Source organism: Camelina sativa, chromosome 12 (assembly GCF_030686135.1).
Source record: "Camelina sativa cultivar CO46 ecotype springtype chromosome 12, ASM3068613v1".
In the NCBI taxonomy this organism is placed as follows: domain Eukaryota; kingdom Viridiplantae; phylum Streptophyta; class Magnoliopsida; order Brassicales; family Brassicaceae; genus Camelina; species Camelina sativa.
In genome coordinates, this window is record NC_141891.1 from 11,306,433 (window position 1) to 11,330,261 (window position 23,829).

Consider the following 23,829-nt stretch of genomic DNA (forward strand, 5'->3'; position numbering starts at 1 on the left):
CGAACCGGTTATTAAACCAAAGCGGTTATTGAAAATAAATAAGCCGACCTCTCTCTCCCAGAGCCTTTTATAAACTCTCAACCTCACGGCTGCGTCTCATTCTCTGCGTCGCTCTCTCTCTCTCTCTCTCTTTTTTTCGTTCTTAGAGAGATTTTGAGTAGTGTTTTTTCTCTGCTCTGAATCTTCAGTGAGTGAGATAAAAATGGAGTACAACAACGAATACGAACCTGAACCTCAATACGTAGACGAAGATGACGATGAGGAAATTACCCAGGAGGACGCGTGGGCGGTTATATCTGCTTATTTCGAAGAGAAAGGTCTCGTTCGTCAGCAGCTCGATTCGTTTGATGAGTTTATTCAGAATACAATGCAAGAAATCGTTGATGAGTCTGCTGATATCGAGATCCGACCTGAATCTCAGCACAATCCTGGCCATCAGTCCGATTTTGCGGAGGTTGTTTCGCCGCTGTTTCCTTCGTTTTTTTTCTAGGGTTTCGAATGGGAATTTCAAATTCTGTGTGGGTTTTGAGTGTCTCGATTTTAGCTTGTAAAGTTTTGTTGCAATTAGGGTTTGCTCTTTCTCGAGTAGCTGATCTAATTAGCGTCCAAATTCTGTGTGGGTTTTTGAGTGTCTCGACTTTAGCTTGTACAGTTTTGTTGCAATTAGGGTTTGCTCCTTCTTGAGTAGCTGATCTAATTAGCGATCTTTGTACTCAATGTTTGAGCTATTTGGTTTTCAAGGTGGTAATTATGGTGCTTTTGAATATTGGTTGAAGCTCTAATCAGTTTTTAGCACTAGGAGTTTGTTATCTTTTTGGCTACTCTACGTTGAATGGTTTTGCTGCAATTAGGGTTTTTTTTTCTCGAGTAGCTGATATCATTGCTGTCCCGGTTTTATCTTGGTATTCAATGATTTAAAGCATTTGTTTAAAGCAAAAATCAGTGTTGGCGCTAGGAACAGTTTTGTTGCAAACTTGCAATGAGGGTCTGGTAGCAAATCTCATTGATTTTCTCGAGTTTTTTGCATCCAATGCTTTAGCTCTTTGTTTTTTCAAGGTGTCCTTTCAGTGGTTTGATATATCGGTTGAAGCTCAGTTCAATTTTGGCTTGGTGGGAACTGAGATATAATGTGTTTGATATCTATTTTTTTGCATGTCTGATATAGCTGTTTTTTCTGCAGACAATCTACAAGATTAGCTTTGGACAGATTTATCTGAGTAAACCGATGATGACAGAGTCTGATGGAGAGACTGCTACCCTGTTTCCCAAGGCCGCGAGGTTGAGAAACCTCACATACTCTGCTCCTTTGTATGTCGATGTTACTAAAAGAGTTATAAAGAAAGGGCATGATGGTGAGGAAGTCACAGAGACACAGGATTTTACTAAAGTTTTCATTGGGAAGGTGCGCAAACATTTAATAAGCTGCATCGATCTACTATTCGATTCTGATAGTATACATGTTTTCGTCGTGTTTGATGTTTTGCTAGGTTCCCATCATGCTTCGGTCTAGCTATTGTACCTTGTTTCAGAACTCGGAGAAAGATCTGACAGAGCTTGGAGAATGTCCTTATGATCAGGGTGGATACTTTATTATAAATGGCAGTGAAAAGGTTCTGATTGCTCAGGAGAAGATGAGTACGAACCATGTTTATGTGTTCAAGAAGAGACAGCCGAATAAGTATGCTTATGTTGGTGAAGTCCGTTCTATGGCTGAAAACCAAAATAGGCCTCCAAGCACAATGTTTGTGCGTATGCTTGCTCGTGCTAGTGCCAAAGGGGTAAGAGAACTAATTGTCTAACTCTACTATATCATTCCTCGATATTTCTTTTGTAAATTCTTAAAGATGGTATTTAAATCACTCTCTGTGTGGCTAATGGATGCAGGGTTCATCTGGACAATATATTCGATGTACTCTTCCATACATCAGAACAGAAATTCCTATTATCATAGTCTTTCGTGCGTTGGGATTTGTTGCCGATAAGGACATTTTGGAACACATCTGCTATGATTTTGCCGACACGCAGATGATGGAGTTACTCAGGCCTTCCTTGGAAGAAGCTTTTGTGATTCAAAATCAGCAGGTATATACTGTCCTTCCTTGGTTAATGGTTTTTTATTATGGCTGTTCTCATTCTGGGTGCTTGAAGAATTGATCCTGCAATCAGTTGATAACTTTCATTTTGCTTCAGGTTGCACTTGATTATATTGGGAAACGTGGTGCAACTGTTGGTGTAACCAAGGAAAAAAGGATAAAGTATGTGATCATCTAAACCAATTAAATTGGGCATATTGATCTTAGATGTCAACTTTTGAGATGTTCACATCGGAGGTTTGCAATTGCAATATTATTATTGCAGGTATGCGAAAGATATCCTTCAGAAAGAAATGCTTCCTCATGTAGGAGTTGGGGAACATTGTGAGACAAAGAAAGCTTACTATTTTGGGTAGGTATTTAGTTCACTAGTATTCTTTTAGATTTCCTATGTTTCTGTGTTGCTCATATTATGCTATAACCCTTTAGGTATATCGTACATCGGTTGCTGCTTTGTGCACTTGGCCGAAGGCCAGAAGATGATAGAGATCATTATGGTAACAAGAGGCTGGATCTTGCTGGTCCTTTACTAGGAGGGCTCTTTAGAATGGTTTGTTACTGGCACACAATTATGCATACGGGAGATTTTTGTATCAGTTTTTTTTGTCTCTTACTGACCTAACATCTACTTTACATGCAGCTTTTCCGAAAGCTAACAAGGGATGTGAGATCTTATGTTCAAAAGGTCTCTTACATAGTCACTCTTTGCCGAAGACTTCAATTCTAACTTGTTATTCTGTGTTTGGAAGTCTGATACATGTCATTTTGACAGTGTGTTGACAATGGCAAAGAAGTCAATCTTCAATTTGCCATTAAGGCTAAAACTATTACCTCTGGCCTGAAATATTCTCTTGCTACTGGGAACTGGGGCCAGGCAAACGCTGCTGGCACAAGAGCTGGAGTTTCTCAGGTTAGGATATTTCTATGTTTCTTCTTTTTTTGAGCTAAAATAATTTCCTGATTTATGTTATCAGGTTTACAGTTTTGTTCTATTATGGTTGGTTTATTGCATTATCGGTATGGCTCTAAAGTCTTAACTAACAACAGGTTCTTAATCGGTTGACGTATGCTTCAACTTTGTCACATCTGAGGCGTCTCAATTCTCCAATAGGACGTGAAGGTAAAGCCTCATTCTTCTAATACACTTCTATTTTGTCTCAGTGTCTGTTCGTGCAGTTGGTATATTTTAGTCATGGTTCTCTTTATCATCCATATCCTTGCAAATTATATTGGCTTGTAATTTTGTTTATCCCACCTGAATCTTATCGAGTCTGATTTGCTAGGGAAATTGGCAAAACCAAGACAACTGCACAATTCACAGTGGGGAATGATGTGCCCTGCTGAAACACCTGAAGGACAGGTAATATTGTAACATTTATAGAGATAAGGGTGTTTCGGATTTTATATAAAGCCGTTGCTCATCGTGGCTTTGCTGTGCCAGGCTTGTGGTCTAGTGAAAAACTTGGCTCTCATGGTCTACATAACAGTTGGGTCAGCTGCTTATCCTATATTGGAATTTTTGGAAGAATGGGGTACTGAGAATTTTGAGGTATGTAGCATTTCACTGTCAATGTCTTACCCAATTTCTGCCTCTTTGATTCTTGTGGTTTCCTGAATTTCTTAACTTGAATGTAGGAAATATCTCCATCTGTTATACCCACAGCCACAAAAATCTTTGTGAATGGAATGTGGGTTGGAGTTCACAGAGATCCTGACATGTTGGTGAAAACGTTGAGACGTTTGAGAAGAAGGGTAAGCATGCATTTCTTTCACGTTTCCAAATATATTAGTAAATAAATTGCAACTGTTAGTAGAAGACTAGAAGTGACATATTACTTTTTCCTCTTGCAGGTTGATGTCAACACTGAAGTTGGAGTAGTTAGAGATATACGTCTGAAGGAGCTCCGGATATACACTGATTATGGCCGTTGTAGTCGTCCGTTGTTTATTGTGGATAATCAGAGGCTCTTAATAAAGAAGAGAGATATCTATGCTCTGCAACAAAGGGTAAATTTTGAACCTAGTGTTATCAAAGTACCTCTTGTTATAACTCCATTGTACTAAGATTTGTTTTCATAACCCAGGAAAGTGCAGAAGAAGATGGTTGGCATCATCTGGTCGCTAAGGGCTTTATAGAATACATAGACACAGAGGAAGAGGAGACGACCATGATTTCCATGACTATCAGTGTGAGTACTAGGATGAAGATGTGATTAGATGAGTTTGTGGGGAACTAAGTTCTGCAGAAATCTCACTCCTTAATTTACTGTAGGATTTGGTTCAAGCTAGACTCCGCCCAGACGAGGCGTATACCGAAAACTACACACATTGTGAGATTCACCCATCTCTGATATTGGGTGTCTGTGCTTCAATTATACCATTTCCTGACCATAATCAGGTATATGTCTCTCTACATGACTTTTCTGTGAGAAGCGATTTCATTATGTAAATTCAGTTTCATGCTAACTAAGATTTGTACATTTTGATTTTTTTAGTCACCTCGTAATACATATCAATCTGCCATGGGGAAGCAAGCAATGGGAATTTATGTCACCAACTACCAATTTCGCATGGTATGTTCTAGGCTCTTAATTTGTTGTCTTTCCTGTCAACTTTTGTTACATCACTACATGCTCTAATGATAATAATATTACTGCTCCGTTTACCAGGATACCTTAGCCTATGTTCTCTATTACCCTCAAAAGCCTCTGGTTACCACAAGAGCTATGGAGCATCTTCACTTTAGGCAACTTCCGGCAGGAATTGTGAGTTATTTTTGCTAGAAGTCTTTCAGAATTCATCTTTACTCGTCTATCAAATATCATAAATGTTGTTTTTTATCCTTGTGTAGAATGCTATTGTTGCCATTTCTTGCTATTCTGGATATAATCAAGAAGATTCTGTCATCATGAATCAGTCTTCAATAGATCGTGGTTTCTTCCGATCCCTGTTCTTTCGGTCTTACAGGTGAGTATGCCATACTTGTGGACATTTGCTTTCGGGCTTTACATTTATTTATACTGCAATTTCTCTGCTGGCAGAGATGAGGAGAAAAAAATGGGGACGCTTGTCAAAGAAGACTTTGGGCGCCCAGACAGAGCAAGTACAATGGTATGAATTTGACACATACAGTTCAAACTTTGTGGTGCTTTCTGTTAAGTGGAGTTTAACACTTGGGGTTCTGCTACAGGGTATGCGACATGGTTCTTATGATAAACTGGATGATGATGGTCTTGCACCTCCTGTAAGTATATTATTTATGGTTCCTTTAATGGTTTATCTGATATGATTAGGCGATTGATATTAGAAAGCATCATGCAATTTTCTTTTCTGGTATAGGGTACTAGAGTTACAGGTGAAGATGTTATCATTGGAAAAACCACTCCAATATCTCAGGATGAGGCTGAAGGACAATCATCACGATACACTAGACGTGATCATAGTATAAGCTTGCGACATAGTGAAACTGGAATGGTGGATCAGGTATTTCCTTGCAGTTAATAGTGTAGAAAGTTTCAGGATTGAACTATGAAACTGATAATATCTTGTTTGATGTACATCTGGAATTTAAAGTTTCTTATCTTATAACTTTTGAACTTTCTGTAGGTGTTATTGACTACAAATGCAGATGGTTTGAGGTTTGTGAAAGTGAGGGTCAGATCCGTTCGGATTCCTCAAATTGGAGACAAATTTAGTAGTAGACACGGTCAGAAGGGAACTGTTGGCATGACCTACACGCAGGAGGACATGCCTTGGACGGTTGAAGGTGTCACTCCGGATATTATTGTGAATCCGCATGCTATTCCGTCTCGAATGACCATTGGACAGCTAATTGAGTGCATCATGGGAAAAGTGGCAGCTCACATGGGAAAAGAAGGAGATGCAACTCCTTTTACAGATGTCACGGTAACTTGCATTTTCCTTAGCTGCTTGGTTAGCATTGGCTTAGTATAAATTTGACCAATGTTGTCTTTAGGTGGATAATATAAGCAAAGCTCTTCATAAGTGTGGGTACCAAATGCGTGGATTTGAGAGAATGTACAATGGTCACACGGGCAGACCACTCACAGCTATGATATTCCTTGGACCAACGTATTACCAAAGGTTGAAGCATATGGTTGATGACAAGATTCACTCGCGTGGGCGAGGTCCTGTGCAAATCTTAACAAGACAACCAGCTGAAGGACGATCCCGTGATGGTGGTCTCCGTTTTGGAGAGATGGAACGTGATTGCATGATTGCACATGGTGCTGCTCACTTTTTGAAAGAGAGGCTGTTTGATCAGAGCGATGCGTATAGGGTACATGTGTGTGAAGTCTGTGGGCTCATCGCCATTGCAAATCTGAAGAAGAATTCATTTGAATGCAGAGGCTGCAAGAACAAAACAGATATTGTTCAGGTAAGTCCAAAAAGGAATAAATTGTTGTTTAAGTGGTTCATCTTTACAACTCTTTATTGCTCGCACACTTGTCTAATACCATCTTCATCTATATCCTCTCAGGTTTACATTCCATATGCATGCAAATTGCTCTTTCAAGAGCTTATGTCAATGGCAATTGCACCACGGATGCTTACCAAACACCTCAAATCGGCTAAAGGCAGACAGTGAGGAGCTTTGCTCTATGATTTTGAACTTTCGGTTTCTCCTTTGGTAGTAGCTTTGTAACAAAACCAGTTTACGAATTTGTGTAACAAAATTAAATTTACAAATTTGTGTAATGTCCCTTATTTCTGAATTTTAGAAAGGTATATGATATATTTTCAGACTACTTTATTATTAACGTTTTCCGGCGATTTTAGTAATTATTCTGTTGTGTCAATAACAAGGCTTAAACCTGCAGTGCAGAACTTACAAGCTATATATATATCAGAAAATCCTAAAACTATTTTGAGATTATTAAATGAAAAAGAAGAGCTAATTCTCTGACCAGTTTCAATCCGTGGCATAATGGCTTCAAAATGAAAGAATGCTATTTGTTTCCTTTGATCTCTGAAAAATGGTGAGAAAGTCTTTCAAGAGCAGCTACAGAGAAGAGATTCTCACAAGTCAACGACTCCATGACATCACCAAACCTCTTTCTACCATCACCATTCCCTTTTAAACACGCTAAGTATGAATTCAGCAATTCCCTCTGAGCCTCGAGTCTATGTTTGGTCTCTGATTGCAATGAGACTGCACGCTCAATCGCTTCTGTTGCCTTGTAAATTTCATCATCCTCAAGATAACTATTTGCTAAGCAAAGATATACATCCATAGGTGGATCAACCCCATTTCCTTCTAATTTCTTTAAGAGTAGCTCAGCTTTTTCTATAAGACCCTTTTCGCAGTAGCAATTGATCAACAAATTAGGAATCCCGAAATCATAAGCCAGTTTCTTGGATTCCCACTGGTTAAAAACCTTCTCTGCTAATTCAACGTCACCAAGTCTCAAAGCCGAGGTTATCATTGTCCTGTATCCAATGTTGAACACTTTCCTCTTTTCATTGAAACCGAGCCAGACCCGGCAAAGATCTTCCCTTTGCCCAGTCTCTCCATACAACTTCAGGAGCGTGTGAAATGCTTCGTTCCCAGTATCTTCATTCACAAGTTCCTCACACTTCTTAAGCATCACTGTAGCCTTATCGATGAGCTCAACTTTGAGGAAAGCATTGGCTGCAGCGCTATAAATGGTCCAGTCAATAACCATGTGGGACATTGATGATATTTGTTCTATGGTTCTCTCTATTCCTTCGATATTAGAAGCTGCGGCATATGCGCTGAGACGTATACCGAGAGTAAACTGGTCAAAAGGGACTCCGTTCTGCTGCATTTCAAGCATCATATCATCTAATTTTCCATGAACGTTCATCTGATAGTACATATTCATCAAAAGATTGTAACAACGCGTGTCCATGGAAATCCCCGTTTCCTTCATGGATGCCACAAGCCTCTCCGCTTTCTCTGCAGACTTTTCACGTGCGTAGCAGCTAAGTAGACTAGAAAACACGGCAATACCTTTCATATTTTTGGGAATGTTGTCAAAGAAACCTTCTGCTTCTCCAAGTCCACTTACTCTTGATATCAAGTTTATGCGTGTACCAAAATCAGCCGTCGAGAGAGGAAAGAACATTCTATCAGACATCCACCGCGATACCTAACAGACACATTAAAACACACAAGAAATCAGAAAAGAAGGTCTAAACATTAAGATAAAAGATCATACAGTTATATGTTGCATTGAAATGTTCATGTTAAATTACTTCACTCTAACACAAACCAATAAGCTTAATCAAATACCACTAGAGCGTAATAAAATATTACTCAGGGAGATAAGCTAACTACAGAACATTCCTCATTGCAAAGTGAAGTTTGAATACTGATCAAGAACTATATAACACTCTTCAGCAGCATAGATAGTCCTTAGCCAGCACAGTGACTTCAACATACTAGATGTATCACAGAATTACCAAAGATTTGTTTCAGAGGAAACTGGTTTTGCCGTAGTAGGTCAAGTAAGTAACATCAGCAAGAATAAAATTTCAGGCTTCTCAATCAATTAAATACAAAAAAAAAAAGAGTTTCACGAAAACACTAGACATTTTAAGAAACAACAGATAGAAAGAGACAATGTTTGAGAAATGAGGAAAGGAGAAAGAAACCTCAAGAGCATGACCAAATCGTTTGTACTTCATCAACTCTTTAATCATTCCACGAAGCTCTTCTTTGCTGGTGTAGTTCCCTTCTCCACGCCATTCGTCAAGAACAGGAACAATTGAAATCTTAAGATCTCCAAGAGGCGAGATCCTTTTGTAAAGATCAAACTTTCCCATAGAAGAAGATCCATATCCACGAGAAAGCATTCTCCTTTGTATACCCAACAGGAGATTGACTCCATTGTTAAGCTTATTACAGACTGAGAACCACATGAGAAAGAAGGAACAAGGTATTGAGGGTTAAGGTGCAGCAGAGAGAATCAGGTTTAAATTGTGAATCTTTATCAAAGGTTTAGCCTCTAATTTGGAATTGTCACTCATAAGTCATAATTCATAACTCATAACCCTTAAAAACACCTTAAAGCATGTCGCTGCTGAGATTCGAACTGGAGACCTTTACATTTATTTTCATTTTGTAAATAAATTCCCAAGCTTTCAGAGAGGTTTCGTCGTCTCAGTCGCCGGAATCAATGAATATACTGAGGCGAATACCGGCGAATTGGATAGCGAGCAGATACTACTACACCAACAGAGTTAAAAAGACGACACTTTACTCCAAAATCAGTCCTTTAGGAGACCCTAAATCAAGTGTCTACCCAGAACTCCAAAACTGGGTTCAATGCGGCAAAAAGGTCTCTGTTGCTGAGCTTATTCGCATCGTTCACGATCTTCGTAGACGCAAACGCTTCCTCCACGCTCTCGAGGTCAGTAATCTTATACAAATCTAGCATCTTTCTCTCTTTTACCTGCCGAATTAAAATCTTAGGGGTCTAACTATATTACGCAGGTTTCGAAATGGATGAACGAGACTGGTGTATGTGTGTTCTCACCAACAGAACACGCTGTTCATCTCGATCTCATTGGTAGAGTTCATGGATTCGTTACCGCGGAAGAGTACTTCGAGAACCTCAAGGAACAGTACAAGAACGACAAGACTTATGGAGCGCTTTTGAATTGTTACGTTAGGCAGCAGAACGTTGACAAGGCTCTGTTTCATTTTCAGAAGATGAAGGAGTTTGGTTTCGCTTCTTCCTCTTTGACTTACAACAACATCATGTGTCTTTACACTAACATTGGTCAGCACGAGAAAGTTCCAGGGGTTTTAGATGAGATGAAGGAAGATAATGTTGCTCCTGATAATTACAGTTTTAGGATCTGTATTAATGCTTTTGGTGCTATGTCTGATCTCGAGAGGATTGGTGTGATCTTGCGAGATATGGAGAGAGAACCGGATTTGACAATGGACTGGAACACTTATGCTGTTGCTGCAAAGTTCTATATCGATGGTGGTGATCGTGATAAGGCGGTTGAGCTTCTGAGAATGTCGGAACATAGATTGGAGAATAAGGATGGTGAAGGTTACAATCATCTCATTACTCTGTATGCTAGGTTAGGGAACAAGTTAGAGGTACTAAGGCTATGGTATTTGGAGAAAGAAGCTTGTAAGAGGAGAATAAATCAGGACTATCTAACTGTGTTGCAGTCTCTTGTGAAGATTGATGCTTTTAAAGAAGCTGAGGAAGTACTAAAGGAATGGGAATCATCCGGAAACTGTTACGATTTCCGAGTCCCTAACACTGTGATACGTGGTTATATTGGGAAATGTGTGGAGGAAAAGGCAGAAGCAATGCTTGAGGATCTAGCAAGGAGAGGGAAAGCTACTACACCTGATTCTTGGGGACTTGTGGCTACTGCTTATGCTGAAAAGGGTGTTTTAGATAATGCTTTTAAGTGTTTGAAAACTGCCTTGGGGATAGAAGTGGGTAACAGGAAATGGAGACCTGGGTTGAAGCTTGTTACAAGTGTTTTGAGTTGGCTAGGGGACGAAGGTAGCTTGAGAGAAGTAGAAAGCTTTGTTGCATCTCTTAGGAATTGTGTCGGTGTGAACAGACAGATGTATCATGCTCATCTTAAGGCTGATATAAGAGAAGGTGGAAGTAACATTGATACCTTGTTGCAGCGCATGAAAGATGACAAAGTTGAAGGCGATGAGGAAACCACACTGATTCTTAGCACAAGAAGTCTACTGTCTTCTTCCCCACAAAAAAAAAAAATCTGATGGTATGACAACATTTTTATAAAATATCTATAATGTAACGTTTTTTTTCCAAATTTCTCTAATCAGAATGTAACGTTTATTATATTTTCACAATTATGTAATAAGACATATTTACTTTTCTGTGGCCAAAAGATAAATATTTAGTTCACAAAAAATTGTTATCTTTCTGAATAAACCTCGAACTTTGGCTTTTGGATCTTCCTTGTTAGATCTTTGATTCTGGAGGGTTCGTTTAAAGATTCGAACTTTGGGCTTCTATTGTTTTGGATTCAGGTCGATAAGAGGAAGGAACTTAGCGATCCTCCATTTTAGTGTGTGTGTAGGTTAATTAGGTTAGGTTAGGTAAAGGTAGAGAAATAAAGCCTGCCCTAATAAAATTAATGGCGGGTAGAGATTTGATAAGCAATTTGCCAGATGAGATTCTTGGCAAAATCCTGTCTTTACTTCCGACAAAAGTGGCAGCTTCCACATCGGTTCTGTCCAAGAGGTGGAGCAGGAACAATCTGCTGCTTCTTGTAGACACCCTTTGTTTTGATGAATCGGTGGTTGTGTATCCCAGCGAGGAAGAAGCCATTACTGGTTCACATCTCTTCTCTGATTTCGTAGATAAAACACTTGCTCTTGTGCTCACCAACACCAGTTCTCACATCAACAAGTTATCTCTATCGTCTCTGTGTCGTCTGCCCCTCACCCGTTGGATATTGACTGCATTGGAACACCCTTATTTATTGGAACTACACTTGTACGCAACTCACACCCTTTTTTCCGGTATTTGTATCAAAACCGAGTTTTTCACGAGTAACACACTCGTGAAGCTCACGTTATCTGGTGCATATGATCTTGAGGCCGAGCGTGTGTTTCTCCCAGCCCTCAAATCACTTTCTCTCTTATCAACTTCGATTGGTCATGACTACTACTCTCTCCTCATCGATGGCTGCCCTGTGCTCGAAGATTTATACATACGTGATGGTGATTGTCCCGACTCTATTGCTGGTTGCGGTACGGACGTGGAATGTCCATCCATCAAGCGACTTGTGATTTTTTCCATTCTTCCCTACGACCAACCGGCTCACCACCGAATCGTTTATTTCGAAGCACCAAGCCTTGTGTACCTTGACTACTCTAGCTTTGTCTCCGAACAGTATGAGGTTGCTGATTTGGATTCGCTTGTCGAAGCAAGGCTGAGTCTCAGGTTATGGGTGTCAACACACGGCTATGATTACGTCGTTGATGATGATGATGATGATGATGGCCACTCTTATGAACAAAAGCCGCCTATATATGGTGATGTTACAGATCTCGTTGCGGGTATACGCAACATTACGACCCTTCACTTGTCTCCTGGTTCCCTTGAGGTCAGTGTTTTTTTGCTATTTCCATTTGGACCAGAATCAATGACAGTCTCTCACTTGTGTTTTATGTTTTTTGGTTGTGAAGGCGTTTCATTTCTGCTGTAAATCCATGCCTGTCTTCAGCAACCTCCTTAATTTATCTGTTGAGAGTAACAAGTATAGAGGTTGGCAAGTAATGCCCCTTCTGCTCACGAGTTGTCCAAAACTACACGCTTTATCCATCAAGGTATACCAAATCAAGCTCTTACTAAATTTTGTTGTTGCCATTACTATTATATATACATGTCAAAATTTTGGTCTCTGCTTTCCAGGGTCTTGTCCATAGAGTTACAGATAAATGCGGTGATGCATGCGCTTGCATCCCTGAGAAGAAGAGGAAGATTTTGAAGAAGGACATATCTTGTTTATGGACATGTCAAGTGAAGTTGCTAGAAATTTCAGATTATGGAGGTTCTTCTCAAGAGCTGAGACAGATGAGTCATTTCTTGGGCAAGTTGGAATGCCTTACAACTGTCAAAGTTGGTGTTAAAGCAGCAGCTGACAACAACAACAGTAACTTGGTGCGAGCTAGTGTGATGGCTCTCCCCAGACTTTCATCAAAGTGCAACTTCCAATTCATCTGACCTTTTTCTTTCCTTATCTTTCTCATAACTACGTTGGTTACAATCTATTTCTGAAACATAACATAACAAAATCCGCAAGGGTTTCTTAATTAAGCAAAAAGTAACTACAAAATCTAGACAGAGAAGAGTTGTGGTAGTGCAGTGCACCGATTAGGATGAAACTTAATCTTATAGAGAAGACTTGAGTAGTTCCCAAAAGATTGTCTGAATGGAACTTTCGTGTCGATTAGCTCATCTGCCATTTGTGGATAACGAGCAAGGTGTCCCAAAGTTGATAGTGTATGTTCTGAAACTTGTTAATCATGTATGCTTCTGCTTGCAGACCAGATCAATGTTGTCTAATGTCTATAGCTCTAGCTGCTACAAGCTCTTCATATATATTTCCGAGTATTTTTGTAGCCGAATTCTGTAGGGAAGAAACATGTTATGGTCTTTTTCATATGGTTCTTTAAATTAATCAAGGAGGCTGCGAAACTCACCCAAAACTCACCTCTTACATGCTCAGTAGTTCGGAAAGCGCAGTAAGAAGCTTATGATGTAAAAAGGATGAGAAGAGTAAACATGGAACTTGAATTACCTCGTTGGAAATCTTGGGTGCATTTGCTAGAGAAGGAACCTTGCAGAGTATGGCCACTAGCTTTTCCAACAGAATTTTGGTTTTGGTTTGCCATGTCCTCCTGCCACCAGGCTGCTTTGATTGCATGGAACCTTTTAGTAGCATCACACTTTCCACAATCAATACCAGTGATACATTTCTATTATCCACCAAGCATGCTTGCTTTATTCAACCAATTATAAGAATCTGAAGACTATAAGAAACTAGGGTGACAACTATGAGAAACGAAAACGATACATAGATAAAAGGAAATAAAAAGACTGCATGCAAACCCAATTTCTATGATCTTAGGAATGAGGAACTAGACTATATATGGTTGACTTCCGTCAATGTCCCATCCCCAATTTCTAGATAGACCAAATGACCACCTCCAGTGGCCAAAAGAACCTAACAAGTATATCATTCCAAACTACCTACAAGGAATGTATCTAAGGCTTCATCAATTGACGTTCGACGGACAGCGGACTTTTATTATATTACCATCAAATGAGAATATTGCTTATATGACATTGAGACAAAATGCCTCACCTAATATTGATATTGGAGATGATATAGTCAAAATTTGTTAGAAAACAAATTAATTACCAGAGGTATATTATGGCCTTTTTCAGTTTTAGTTATTGGTAAATTAGTCTCACAGTTTATGTAGTACATATATATTTCAAAGTTTCTTTCTCGCGGAAAAAAGTTTCACTCTCAATAATGGCAGCGGGATGATCTGATGTGTAGAAGGCAGGTCGAGGCCATTATGGACCGCCTGAAAGAGGACATTGAGTTGCTGAGCATTCAACCAACCATGTGCAGACGCAGCAACAGCAACAGCGACATCTGCAAGAGGAAATTAGTTTAGATCTAGAAACAAAATTTAAGGCGCATTTTCGCAATAGATCGTTCTATGATCCTTAAATCTAACTTTAAAAGGTATAGCATACGTTAAGTAATATAAGATCACCTATTTGACAAAATAATGAGTAAAATAAATCTAAAATAACATAAATTAATGATAAGCTAGTAGAAAACTAGTATAAGTGATGTTAGTATAGCTTTATCTAACGGTATGACATGCCACATGTAGTAGAATTATTATGTATGGCATTACAAAATAATAAGGGGTGTCAAAATGGTTAATCCAACCCAACTCAACTCATTATCCAATGAGTTTAAAGTTAAATGAGTTTATGAGTTGACTCGACTCATTTAACAATTGAGTTGGATCAACCCATAAATCCATATAGTTAAATGAGTTAGATGATTAATTGGATTAATCCACTACAATATAAATTAATTAATATTTAGCATAAAAATAATTATAATTAATTTATATCATCGTTTTCACCATCAACATCACATAACTTTAAGTGGAAATTACGGATTTGCATTTTCAGTGGCAAAATTGCGGGTTTGGAATTTTGGCTGTAAAATTATGATATGATGATGATATCATGATATTGACTATGATATATATGTTGATATGATGATGGTGATGATTGTGAAGGTATGATGATGATAGTATGAAGAAGATGATGATAGTAGTATGATGATAATGATGGTAGTATGATGATGATGATGATGATGTTGATGATGATAGTATGATCATGGTAGGATGATGATGATGATAGTATGATGATGTTGATGATATTAGGTTGATCATGTTAAAATTGATGGGTTAGTGGATTAACTCAAAAACTCATTATAACCAAACTCATTTGACTCATTAACTCATTTAATAATCAACTCATTTAACCCATCAACTCATTAGGGTTTATGATTTGAGTTGAATTGAGTTGAATCATTAGTCTTGACCCATTTTGACACCCATTATATACAAAAAAAAATATATATATTTCAGATAATGTCAATTTTTCAAATATGAGATCATTAGTTTTCATTTATCTCTTTGCTAATTATGTTTTATAAATGTTCAATTATTTTAATACTAAGTAAGATATACATTTTATGTAATGTACCTATTATTTTGATATTAAAATTATAATTATTATCCAGTGGAATTTAGAATAGAGTGTGTAGAATTAAAGTCTAATATTATTATGATGCAATATACCGTTGAATTGTGTACTTTAAGATGTAGTTAAGTAATAACATCTTTGTAAATCTCTAGAGAACATAGTATTTTTCAAATTTGTATTTAAAAAATAATAGTACATATACCAATAAGGAAAATAACTAAAAGTGAATTAAAAAAAATTACATGGACGTTCATCATACGTGACTGAGGCAGCGTCGTTATATCTATTGATAACTACGTTCGGAAGATGGTTTGGAAGAGGTGACCCGGAATCCATATTTCATGGGCTTCGGTGTCAAACACGACTGGATACACCCTTCCCGGAGAACCAAAAACAATATTTTCAAAGTACCAGCGGTTGTAAAAATTTCTAAGCGGTACATGAATTGCCATTTGGAATTTGAATCATTTGCCTAATGAAACAAAGAATAAAGCTGTCAATATTATTGTTATGATCTCTCATCAATTTCAATCACACACCTATTGATTTGCACTAGAAGAATATACTAACCAGCTCCAATCTTTTCCATAAAAACACTGATACCATAAAAGACAAAACAGAAAAAAAAAAACAAATCACACAGAGAACTAATATTATTATGATGCAATATACCGTTAAAATCTAATATTGTTATGATGCAATATACCGTTAAATTGTGTATTTTAAGATAAAGTGCATAACCTCTAAATTTGAGGATTTTTCTATAAGAAACTATCAGATAAAATTTAGTTTAATTTTTTTTTATCCACATATTTATGCGGGTCTAATCTTGTATTATATAATTATTAAAACTACTTATCATCACTTTAATAACATTTCATCCAAAACAAACTTTGTGCAAATGGTTTCTACTTGATATTGTTTTTTTTTTTTTTTAAACAGATTGTTTAAACTGAGAAAGAAGATAGATAAAATCAAAAATGATATCTCTATATTTTTGTTTTTGTTTGCTTTTGTTCTCTATTTTGCATTGTTTAGGACTTGTCTCTTGAGTTTTTGAGTCTTTATTTCCCACTTTGTGCATTTAGATACTTTTTCATCAGCTTTTGCATTTGCATTGCATTTGGTGTTGATTTAGGTACAAAAAGGAGCAAATTAAGCTAAATTAGCTAAAGAGGCGAAATGAAATTTTGGATCAAGTGTCAAAAAAAGCTCAGCCATCTGAGAAACCATCTGGAATAGATTGAAGAGCATCAAAGAAAAGAAATGTGGGTCGAAACAGAAGTGGATTTGGTGTTAAGGTTACAAAGTTATGAAGATTTGAAGATGAGAAATGTAGCAAACCAAACCGGATCCGATCCAGACCCGACCCAGTTCGAACCGGGTCGACCCAACTCGGACCAAAACCTCTTTTTAAGCGTTTTGACATTTAATTTTACAAAGTTTGGTTGTTCTAAGTTCTAAAAGGATCCATACACTTGTTGTTAAATCTTTTGGTGATTTGGATGACAATTTCATTTTGTAATTCCATATTTGCTTATGATTCCTTCTTCTCTTTACATTTATTTTGCATTTTTCACCATGATTTATTCCATAATCATGTGTGAGTAAATCTAATATATGGGTCTTTAGGCTAAAGGTATATTAGGGAGATTTGATGGTTAGGATTTGGTTCTTAGGATTAGTTATTAAGGTATCTATCATTAGGAATGAATTTGTGGCTATGATTTGATTGAGAAATTGAAACACAAGGTGTTTGATGAAATGTCTATTTCAATCCTAAAGAGCAAAACATATTCTAGCCAATGGAAGTTGATGTTTATAGTGCTTTGTAGGGTGTTTAAGCATGAATTTAATGATCACTATGTTTCGTAGATGCAATTGAGGAATCTTAGCATGATTAAGAGTAATTAGTGAATGAACTAGTGCCATGAAGTGGATTAGTTTATAATTAGGGGTTTAAGCCGCTAGATTTAAGTCTTATAACATATATAGGAAACAAAACCTAATTGATGATCTTTCTAGTGGCAATCTACCAAGCTAAAGAGAGACCCATAGACATTTATATTCTTGCATTTCCGTTATTGACTTTTGAGTTGACTTTTTGTTGACTTTCATAAATTGCATCTCTCTCTTTCATTTTGTCATTGCTTTATGTGTGTGGGTAATAACTTAGCTTAGAAACTTGTTTAGGTTGGTCAATTGTCTTTAGTTTGTCTATTTCATTTGCATTTTAGCTTCTTTGATTTCATTTCACTTAGGTTGTTAGTATAAAACCAAACATTTGCATTGTCCTAGCTTAGTTTAGTTCTTGCATTCTTAGTGTGCAAACTCTATTCCTAGTGGTTCGACCCTAAGTGCTATAATGATATGATCACTAGTGCTTTGGATATTAATTGGTAAAAATCACTACATCAAAAACATTATCAAATAATCATATTAGAGAAGCAGGTGCAAGTAAATTCACTGAACTTACTTGTTGGATGCTCTCTTCCGATAGATGGATTAGGCTACTACGGTATCTGGTGTCGATTTTTAAAGTGGCGTGAACGTAAAGTCAAATTATAATCGACGTAAAAATACTTGAGAAAACCGACACTACTTAATCGACGTTATACATAACGTCACTTTTATAACTGAAGCAAACAATTTTAACGTCACGCCGTGTTAAGTCAATCAAAGAACCGACATTAATATACTCACACATTGAATCATTAGGACGCAAGGTGGAGCTTTGCCAATTTGGTTCCATTTCTATTTTTATTTCAATAATGTACACTGTAACAATTTGTTTTCCCAAAAAAACAAATTTTTTTGTAGAGATTACAGCAAAAAAAAAATGATTAAAAACAAGACAATTATATTGTATGAACACAAAAACTGTCTGTCTAAATGTCTATATATAATGTCAAGAATCATTGGTATTGTGTTGCTCACCAGATTGTTGTAGCTCTACAACTTTCTCATATCCCACATTATCTCTGAATCTCTTCGGAATGAAACAACGACCACCAAATCTCTGCTGTAAGAATATCAGAACAGCCAAGAGGAAACCGATACAGAGGATAATGATATCCCATGCCGTAGAGTAATAATCGATTTTGTGGTTTGCATAAATGAATGACCAATCAAGAATCTTCCCATAGCTGCGGCTTCTATACAGATCATAAGCATGAGGAAGCAATCGAACGAAGCTGTTTCCACCGTAAAACGAAGCAGCAAGAGGCTTTAACTCTGAGTTGCTGAATCCGTTGAAGAGTATCTGAGGAAGGAGGAATGCGTCAAGCATCAAACCACCATAAGATTTCAGATCTTTCCACAAAGGAGGACGTTGAAATGTGCGTTTCAGGTTCACCGGACGGTACAGGAGGTTCCGTGCATGCGGTTTCCCTATGTATACTATTCTTTTAGGAGCTCTATTACGATTCACTAACCAAGCAATCAATCCACCAGTGATGTAGAGAGGTAAACACACATAAGAAACCTTCTTTTCTGCATTCCACACACCTTCATGGTGATGATGATCTTCGTTTTTTCTAGCAGTCCAAGCTACTTGGAGAAGACGGCACTCCAGTAAGAAAGCTATCAACGTCACTATCCGCACCACAATTTCCTTGGCTTCGAGCCATCTGTCGTTCTCGAAGAACAACCTTTGCTGGTTTTGGCTGCTTTTAAAGAGTTCTTCAAAGTTCAACAACAGAGGAATCATGTGACCTAATGTAAGAAGTATCAGCATTGCGATGGAGATGAAAGGAAGTGCTTCTTGGTGTTTCTTCATATGGTAGAGTTGCATCCCTACGAAGACACATGAAAGTGTATTGGATATTAAAACCATAGCAACCTCCAAATCCATTCTCCAAACAGATTCTTTGGCTTGATGAACATAAATTGACCTCGACAAAACCTCCATACGTCCAACATAAAGCGGATCTGTCATTTCCCGTGTGCTTTCAATGGTTCCCTTTAAACGGTCTTCACTACTCGAATCAATTGGAGCAAACTTGATCTTGATTGCAAGACTGCAATCCACTGTCTCGTTTTGCATTGCAACTGTGCTGTTTAGCCTAACTGATTGACATCCTACCATACATAGCTCACCTGTATCCCTATCATACGTTCCCTCTGCATAGATATCTCCACGAGAATCAGAAACCGGATTCAAATAACGGATTCTGTAAGTAATATTTGTGAAGCTTCCAGTGACCTTGTTGACGTTCAGAGGAACTCCAGTTAGTCCAGCTCCTTGCCCGCGAACCAAAAGATCACGATACAACCGATCTCCCACGAAATAAGGGCTTGCACGCGCAGATCTCAACACATTACCTCCTCCAGAAATTTTCACTGACATGACAAATCTCATGTCTGAAGTCTGAGGATCAGGGTATTCATTTGCTTTGCTTTTGGGGTGACTCTTGCCAGCCCCACATAACTTATTCAGCCTCTCTCTCTCTGTATACTCATATCTCAGACTTGGGAAACGCCACAGTGGATCATTTAGGCTCGACAACTTGATTCTTTTGAAGTAGCTTGGATCACTCTCAGTTTTGGCACTCCAAATCTCCCCAACTACTGGAGCCATGCTTTTAATCGACAAGACAGCAGGAAATCTCAAACTTAACCTCAGGGAACAATCATCAACCACAGCATTAGTCAAAGAACTCGAGAAATTAGAGATCCTGCACGCAACACCACAGAACCTTTTCTTCTCTACATCCCAAGTTCCCTCCGCAACCAAAGTAGTGCTCGGATCAAACGGAAACAACCTGGTAAAACTACTAATGTTACTAAATGACAAAACCATTCGCATCCTCTCCCCATCACAAAGAAACGACAACAACGACATAAAACCTGGTGTGTACTCTACATCACTTCCCAAAGGACTGCAACTATGATTAATCCCACAATCATTTCTATACATCAAACCAAACACATGAACTCTACCTTCAAAAAGCTTACACATTCCTCCCAAAACATTCTCTAACGACATACTCTCTTCACTGTTTACCCCACAATCCGATTTAGATTGCTCTAGCAACTTATACTCATAGTTCAAAGGAGTGTTTCTCGCACCAAGAATCGAAATTGTTTCAAAACTACTTTGTCTATTCACACTCTCCAACACTCCCTTAACCAAACTCCCATAGATATTAGAGTCCTTTGAATAGTTAAGCACAAGACGAGCATCAAAGTTCTTCAAATCAGTACCTTGCATTGATCCAACCATACAGACTTGTCCTGTAGACTCCGACCAAAACCCAGAAAAATCGAAACTTGGTCCTCCCCAAGAGCTCAAATGGATCCTACGTCCGTCGATCTGCGTTACCTGAATCTTCCGTTGCCCAAAATCGCCGCCGTGAAAAGCTGAGGTTTTTGAGATTTCCAAAGTCAATTTGGCTTCAACCTTGTAAATTCTCCCATCGCCCAAAGCTTTGCGGATTGATCTGGGTCTAAACCTAGCAGATTTAATGTCGCCGCTCTGTGATTGATACCTCGTGAAGAAAGAGTCGCCGCCGGAGAAGAAGCTGACATCGAAAGCGAGCGACGCGCGGCTGAACACGGCGGAGGGAGAAGGGTCGATAGGAGACTCTGGAACTATGTGGTGGCAGTGATCGGAGTAAGGGATTCGTGGGGATGCGAAGGAGTTAGGATTCACTAAGGATGCAACGACGGTGAGTGAAGAAGTTGCAGAGGTCAGAAAGACGAGGAGGAAGAAGAAGAAGAGAGAAGGGTATGATTGTAAATAAAGGGAACTAGAAGGGTAGTTAGGAGATGGAGAGGGCGACAGAGAAGTCGCCATTGTTACGGAGGAGGAAAGTGAGAAACTTTACATACTCTGTTTCTTCTTTCTCCTCCCTCTTTTCGCCATTTCAAGATCCGCTTCCTTCAAAACTTCAAAGCTAAAAATGTTATTTTTTTAATTACTTAAATTTGTTTTTTTGGTCAAATTATTTCAAAAATATTGATGAATGAAATTTAGAGGATTAATATTACCATATATATGGAATGTATTGCTTAAAAAAAATGAAATTGTATACTATATTAACTTTCTTTTCAAAATTATTTTATGATCAAATAAATAGTTAAATTCCTTATTAAGTATAACTGAGTTTTATAAAATATCTAATCGACAGGCGTTAGGAAATAGAGTTTAACAAATAAAATTAGCAAATATATGTATTTTAACGTTGAAGGTTGGTTTTTTAATCACTGGAACCAAAACACTGACCTTAATATAACAGTACTACGAAAAAACAAAACTCTTGTTGAACAAATTAAAAGTTAACTACTAGGAAACTAGGAAACTAGGAAACCAAAAAAAAAAACACTTATTATGAATAAATGCAACAACGCAAATTAATAAACAAATAAACGAAAGTAGAAGTTAGTTAAATTTTTAAGTCAGCAACGGAACAAAGTCAAGGCTTTGTTAAAGTGGGTTGCTTTGGCTGCAAGGTACTCTTCCCATATCAAACGCCGGTAGATAGGAGGATGGTTCTTGTCGCCGGTCAACGGCCCGATCTGAAGGTTTTTTGGTGGGCCGGCGAAAAAAGCGGCTGAGAAACGGTGGTGCGTCTTGTTCACCACCGCACGGTGCATCGTTGTTCTGAACTGTCCATTGGATATGATATGCGATAAATCTCCCATAATGATAACGAGACTACCTTCTATTGGCTCTACTCCAATCCATTTCGACCCGTCTTCTTGTGGACTTTGAATCTCTAGACCTGACCAAAATCACCAATGCAATGCATGCAACATAATTTATACAATGTTGTTTTGGAATGAATGCATAGATTTTTGTGATATCCACGACCCGATATATTACAATTACTTTTAAGTTAAATTATATATAACAAGAATAAAAGATTTGGTGTTAAGTATAATTCTTCTATTCTGAATTTATAGTGCTTAATTTTATATAACAAATATTTCGTTCATATCCATATCCAATGCACCACAAAGTGGGTGTCATTTGTAATTAAGTATAAAATTCTAGATATTGAATTTGTAAATATCACTAGTTTTTCGTTTAATTTCCCTTACTTCCAAATGATCAGGCAACCAGTTTAGTCCTAATTCAAGATCTAGATTTACTTAATTTTCGTTTGAAAATTTGTTCTTCCGGACCGGGCACCCCAAATTAAGACATCTTAAAAAAATGAATGTGTGGTTGTTAAAAAAAAAAGTAAAACTACAAATACAGTTAACTGAAATGAGATAAAAGATTGAAGATAATGGTAAATATCCTAATATCTAACCTGGAATATTGCCTTGGTAGAGAATGGTGAGTAGGGAGGAGTCGGTGTGAGGTGCTAACCCCATGGCTAGATGAGGGTCAGGGCAAACCGGGTAAGAGTTTAACTGTAGAAAGGATTGGATTGAGTCGGTTCCTGAACCAGTTTTTTCTGGTACAAGCCATCCCAAATCTTCGTGTGTTAGCCCTAACGAGACCATCAACATGGTTATTAGTCTAAGACTTAGATCATCCATCGCCTTCTGGTACTCTTCCATCACATTGCTGCATTTGACAAAAATGTGTTAGAAATTTTGAGTTTTATTCTCATTAGTTATATATATATATATTCACAGGACTTCGTAAATTTCGAATACCTACCATATTATATAGAATACAATAACTTGATTTGGGTATCACAGCGTTCAGATAAAACTATAAAAATATGGTAGGTATTCAGATAAAACTATAGCATAATTAATTTGTCTTCATTTTGCATATATTCACATCAAATGAAGAAACAAAAACAACAAAAACAATCATAATTAGTTTAATTTCTTCACTAGGTAATGAGCATTACTAAGGGTAATAATACTAATATAATATCATCATTTGTTTATAATTCGAGAATAAAAAAAAATGATATATCTTATAAAATTTTGATTACTCACCAGAACTGGGCATGATCGTCGGGCCATAAGAGTGTAGCATGACGCCGAAGAGAGGAACCCAAGACGGAGAATCCCTCAGACCACATGAGCTTATCATAGAACATGGAGATCCGAACCACACCGTAACCAGTGGACTCGTCGGGTGATCGGACGGCTAGGATCTTACGATGCATGGGCAAAGAGAAAAGCCTCTTCATTTGGCACTCAACGTTGTGAAGTAACGAGCGTGGGACACCATGGTCTGTGATATGAAATACACCCCATTCCTCACATGCCTGTCTTAGTAGCACATGCTGATCCGGGTTCGACAAGCTGATGACGGGGATGGGCAGGGACATGGGTTTAGGCTCAGGTTCGGTTTTGGACCAGACGTGAGAGTTGGGTAACGTTTTGGTGTTGGTGAAGTCTAGAGGGATGATACGGTCACGGTTCACGGGGTTGTTCTTGAATAGCTCTGTGACGGAGCTCATGATCGTATTTCTATAGGATTTACTTTTGTTTTGTTTTTCTTTCTTGTGAGG

General features: G+C 37.9%; 6 protein-coding genes across 8 annotated transcripts; 3 read left to right on the forward strand and 3 right to left on the reverse strand.

The window, feature by feature from the left end:
• The first annotated feature begins 60 nt into the window (after positions 1-60).
• LOC104733423 (DNA-directed RNA polymerase II subunit 2) lies at positions 61-6,862 on the forward strand. The gene is made up of 25 exons (XM_087478098.1): positions 61-454; positions 1,181-1,402; positions 1,488-1,778; positions 1,885-2,082; positions 2,191-2,255; positions 2,359-2,445; positions 2,523-2,643; positions 2,734-2,778; positions 2,866-3,003; positions 3,141-3,213; positions 3,377-3,453; positions 3,535-3,642; positions 3,729-3,845; positions 3,945-4,100; positions 4,178-4,282; positions 4,366-4,491; positions 4,589-4,666; positions 4,763-4,858; positions 4,945-5,060; positions 5,135-5,204; positions 5,284-5,337; positions 5,433-5,576; positions 5,700-5,999; positions 6,070-6,492; positions 6,595-6,862. Exons 1-25 carry the CDS (start codon positions 203-205, stop codon positions 6,700-6,702), a joined length of 3,570 nt encoding a protein of 1,189 aa, XP_087334224.1. The 5' UTR covers positions 61-202; the 3' UTR covers positions 6,703-6,862.
• Positions 6,848-8,999, reverse strand: LOC104731366 (pentatricopeptide repeat-containing protein At2g20710, mitochondrial-like). The gene is made up of 2 exons (XM_010450713.3): positions 8,733-8,999; positions 6,848-8,227 (listed from the first exon to the last, which is right to left on the reverse strand). The coding sequence occupies exons 1-2, from the start codon at positions 8,997-8,999 to the stop codon at positions 7,064-7,066; spliced, it is 1,431 nt and encodes a 476-aa protein (XP_010449015.2). The 3' UTR covers positions 6,848-7,063.
• A 70-nt stretch (positions 9,000-9,069) lies between these two features.
• Positions 9,070-11,046, forward strand: LOC104731368 (pentatricopeptide repeat-containing protein At4g21705, mitochondrial). Its single transcript, XM_010450714.3, has 2 exons — positions 9,070-9,490; positions 9,574-11,046. Exons 1-2 carry the CDS (start codon positions 9,257-9,259, stop codon positions 10,843-10,845), a joined length of 1,506 nt encoding a protein of 501 aa, XP_010449016.2. The 5' UTR covers positions 9,070-9,256; the 3' UTR covers positions 10,846-11,046.
• Positions 11,018-13,191, forward strand: LOC104733424 (F-box/LRR-repeat protein At1g48400-like). Its single transcript, XM_010453002.2, has 3 exons — positions 11,018-12,200; positions 12,283-12,423; positions 12,509-13,191. Exons 1-3 carry the CDS (start codon positions 11,226-11,228, stop codon positions 12,818-12,820), a joined length of 1,428 nt encoding a protein of 475 aa, XP_010451304.2. The 5' UTR covers positions 11,018-11,225; the 3' UTR covers positions 12,821-13,191.
• Positions 13,192-18,136: 4,945 nt separating this feature from the next.
• LOC104731369 (uncharacterized) lies at positions 18,137-21,365 on the reverse strand. Of its 3 annotated transcripts, none has more exons than XM_087479714.1 (2): positions 20,609-21,323; positions 18,137-20,166 (listed from the first exon to the last, which is right to left on the reverse strand). In XM_087479714.1, the coding sequence occupies exon 2, from the start codon at positions 19,980-19,982 to the stop codon at positions 18,312-18,314; it is 1,671 nt and encodes a 556-aa protein (XP_087335840.1). In that variant the 5' UTR covers positions 19,983-20,166; positions 20,609-21,323; the 3' UTR covers positions 18,137-18,311. The 3 variants fall into 3 exon arrangements, with proteins under 3 accessions (XP_087335840.1, XP_087335841.1, XP_010449017.2); XM_087479715.1 differs by having other exon boundaries at positions 18,137-19,525; positions 19,608-21,313; XM_010450715.2 differs by having other exon boundaries at positions 18,137-21,365.
• Positions 21,366-21,580: 215 nt separating this feature from the next.
• Positions 21,581-23,829, reverse strand: LOC104731370 (gibberellin 3-beta-dioxygenase 3-like). Its single transcript, XM_010450716.2, has 3 exons — positions 23,309-23,829; positions 22,663-22,922; positions 21,581-22,128 (listed from the first exon to the last, which is right to left on the reverse strand). The coding sequence occupies exons 1-3, from the start codon at positions 23,776-23,778 to the stop codon at positions 21,803-21,805; spliced, it is 1,056 nt and encodes a 351-aa protein (XP_010449018.1). The 5' UTR covers positions 23,779-23,829; the 3' UTR covers positions 21,581-21,802.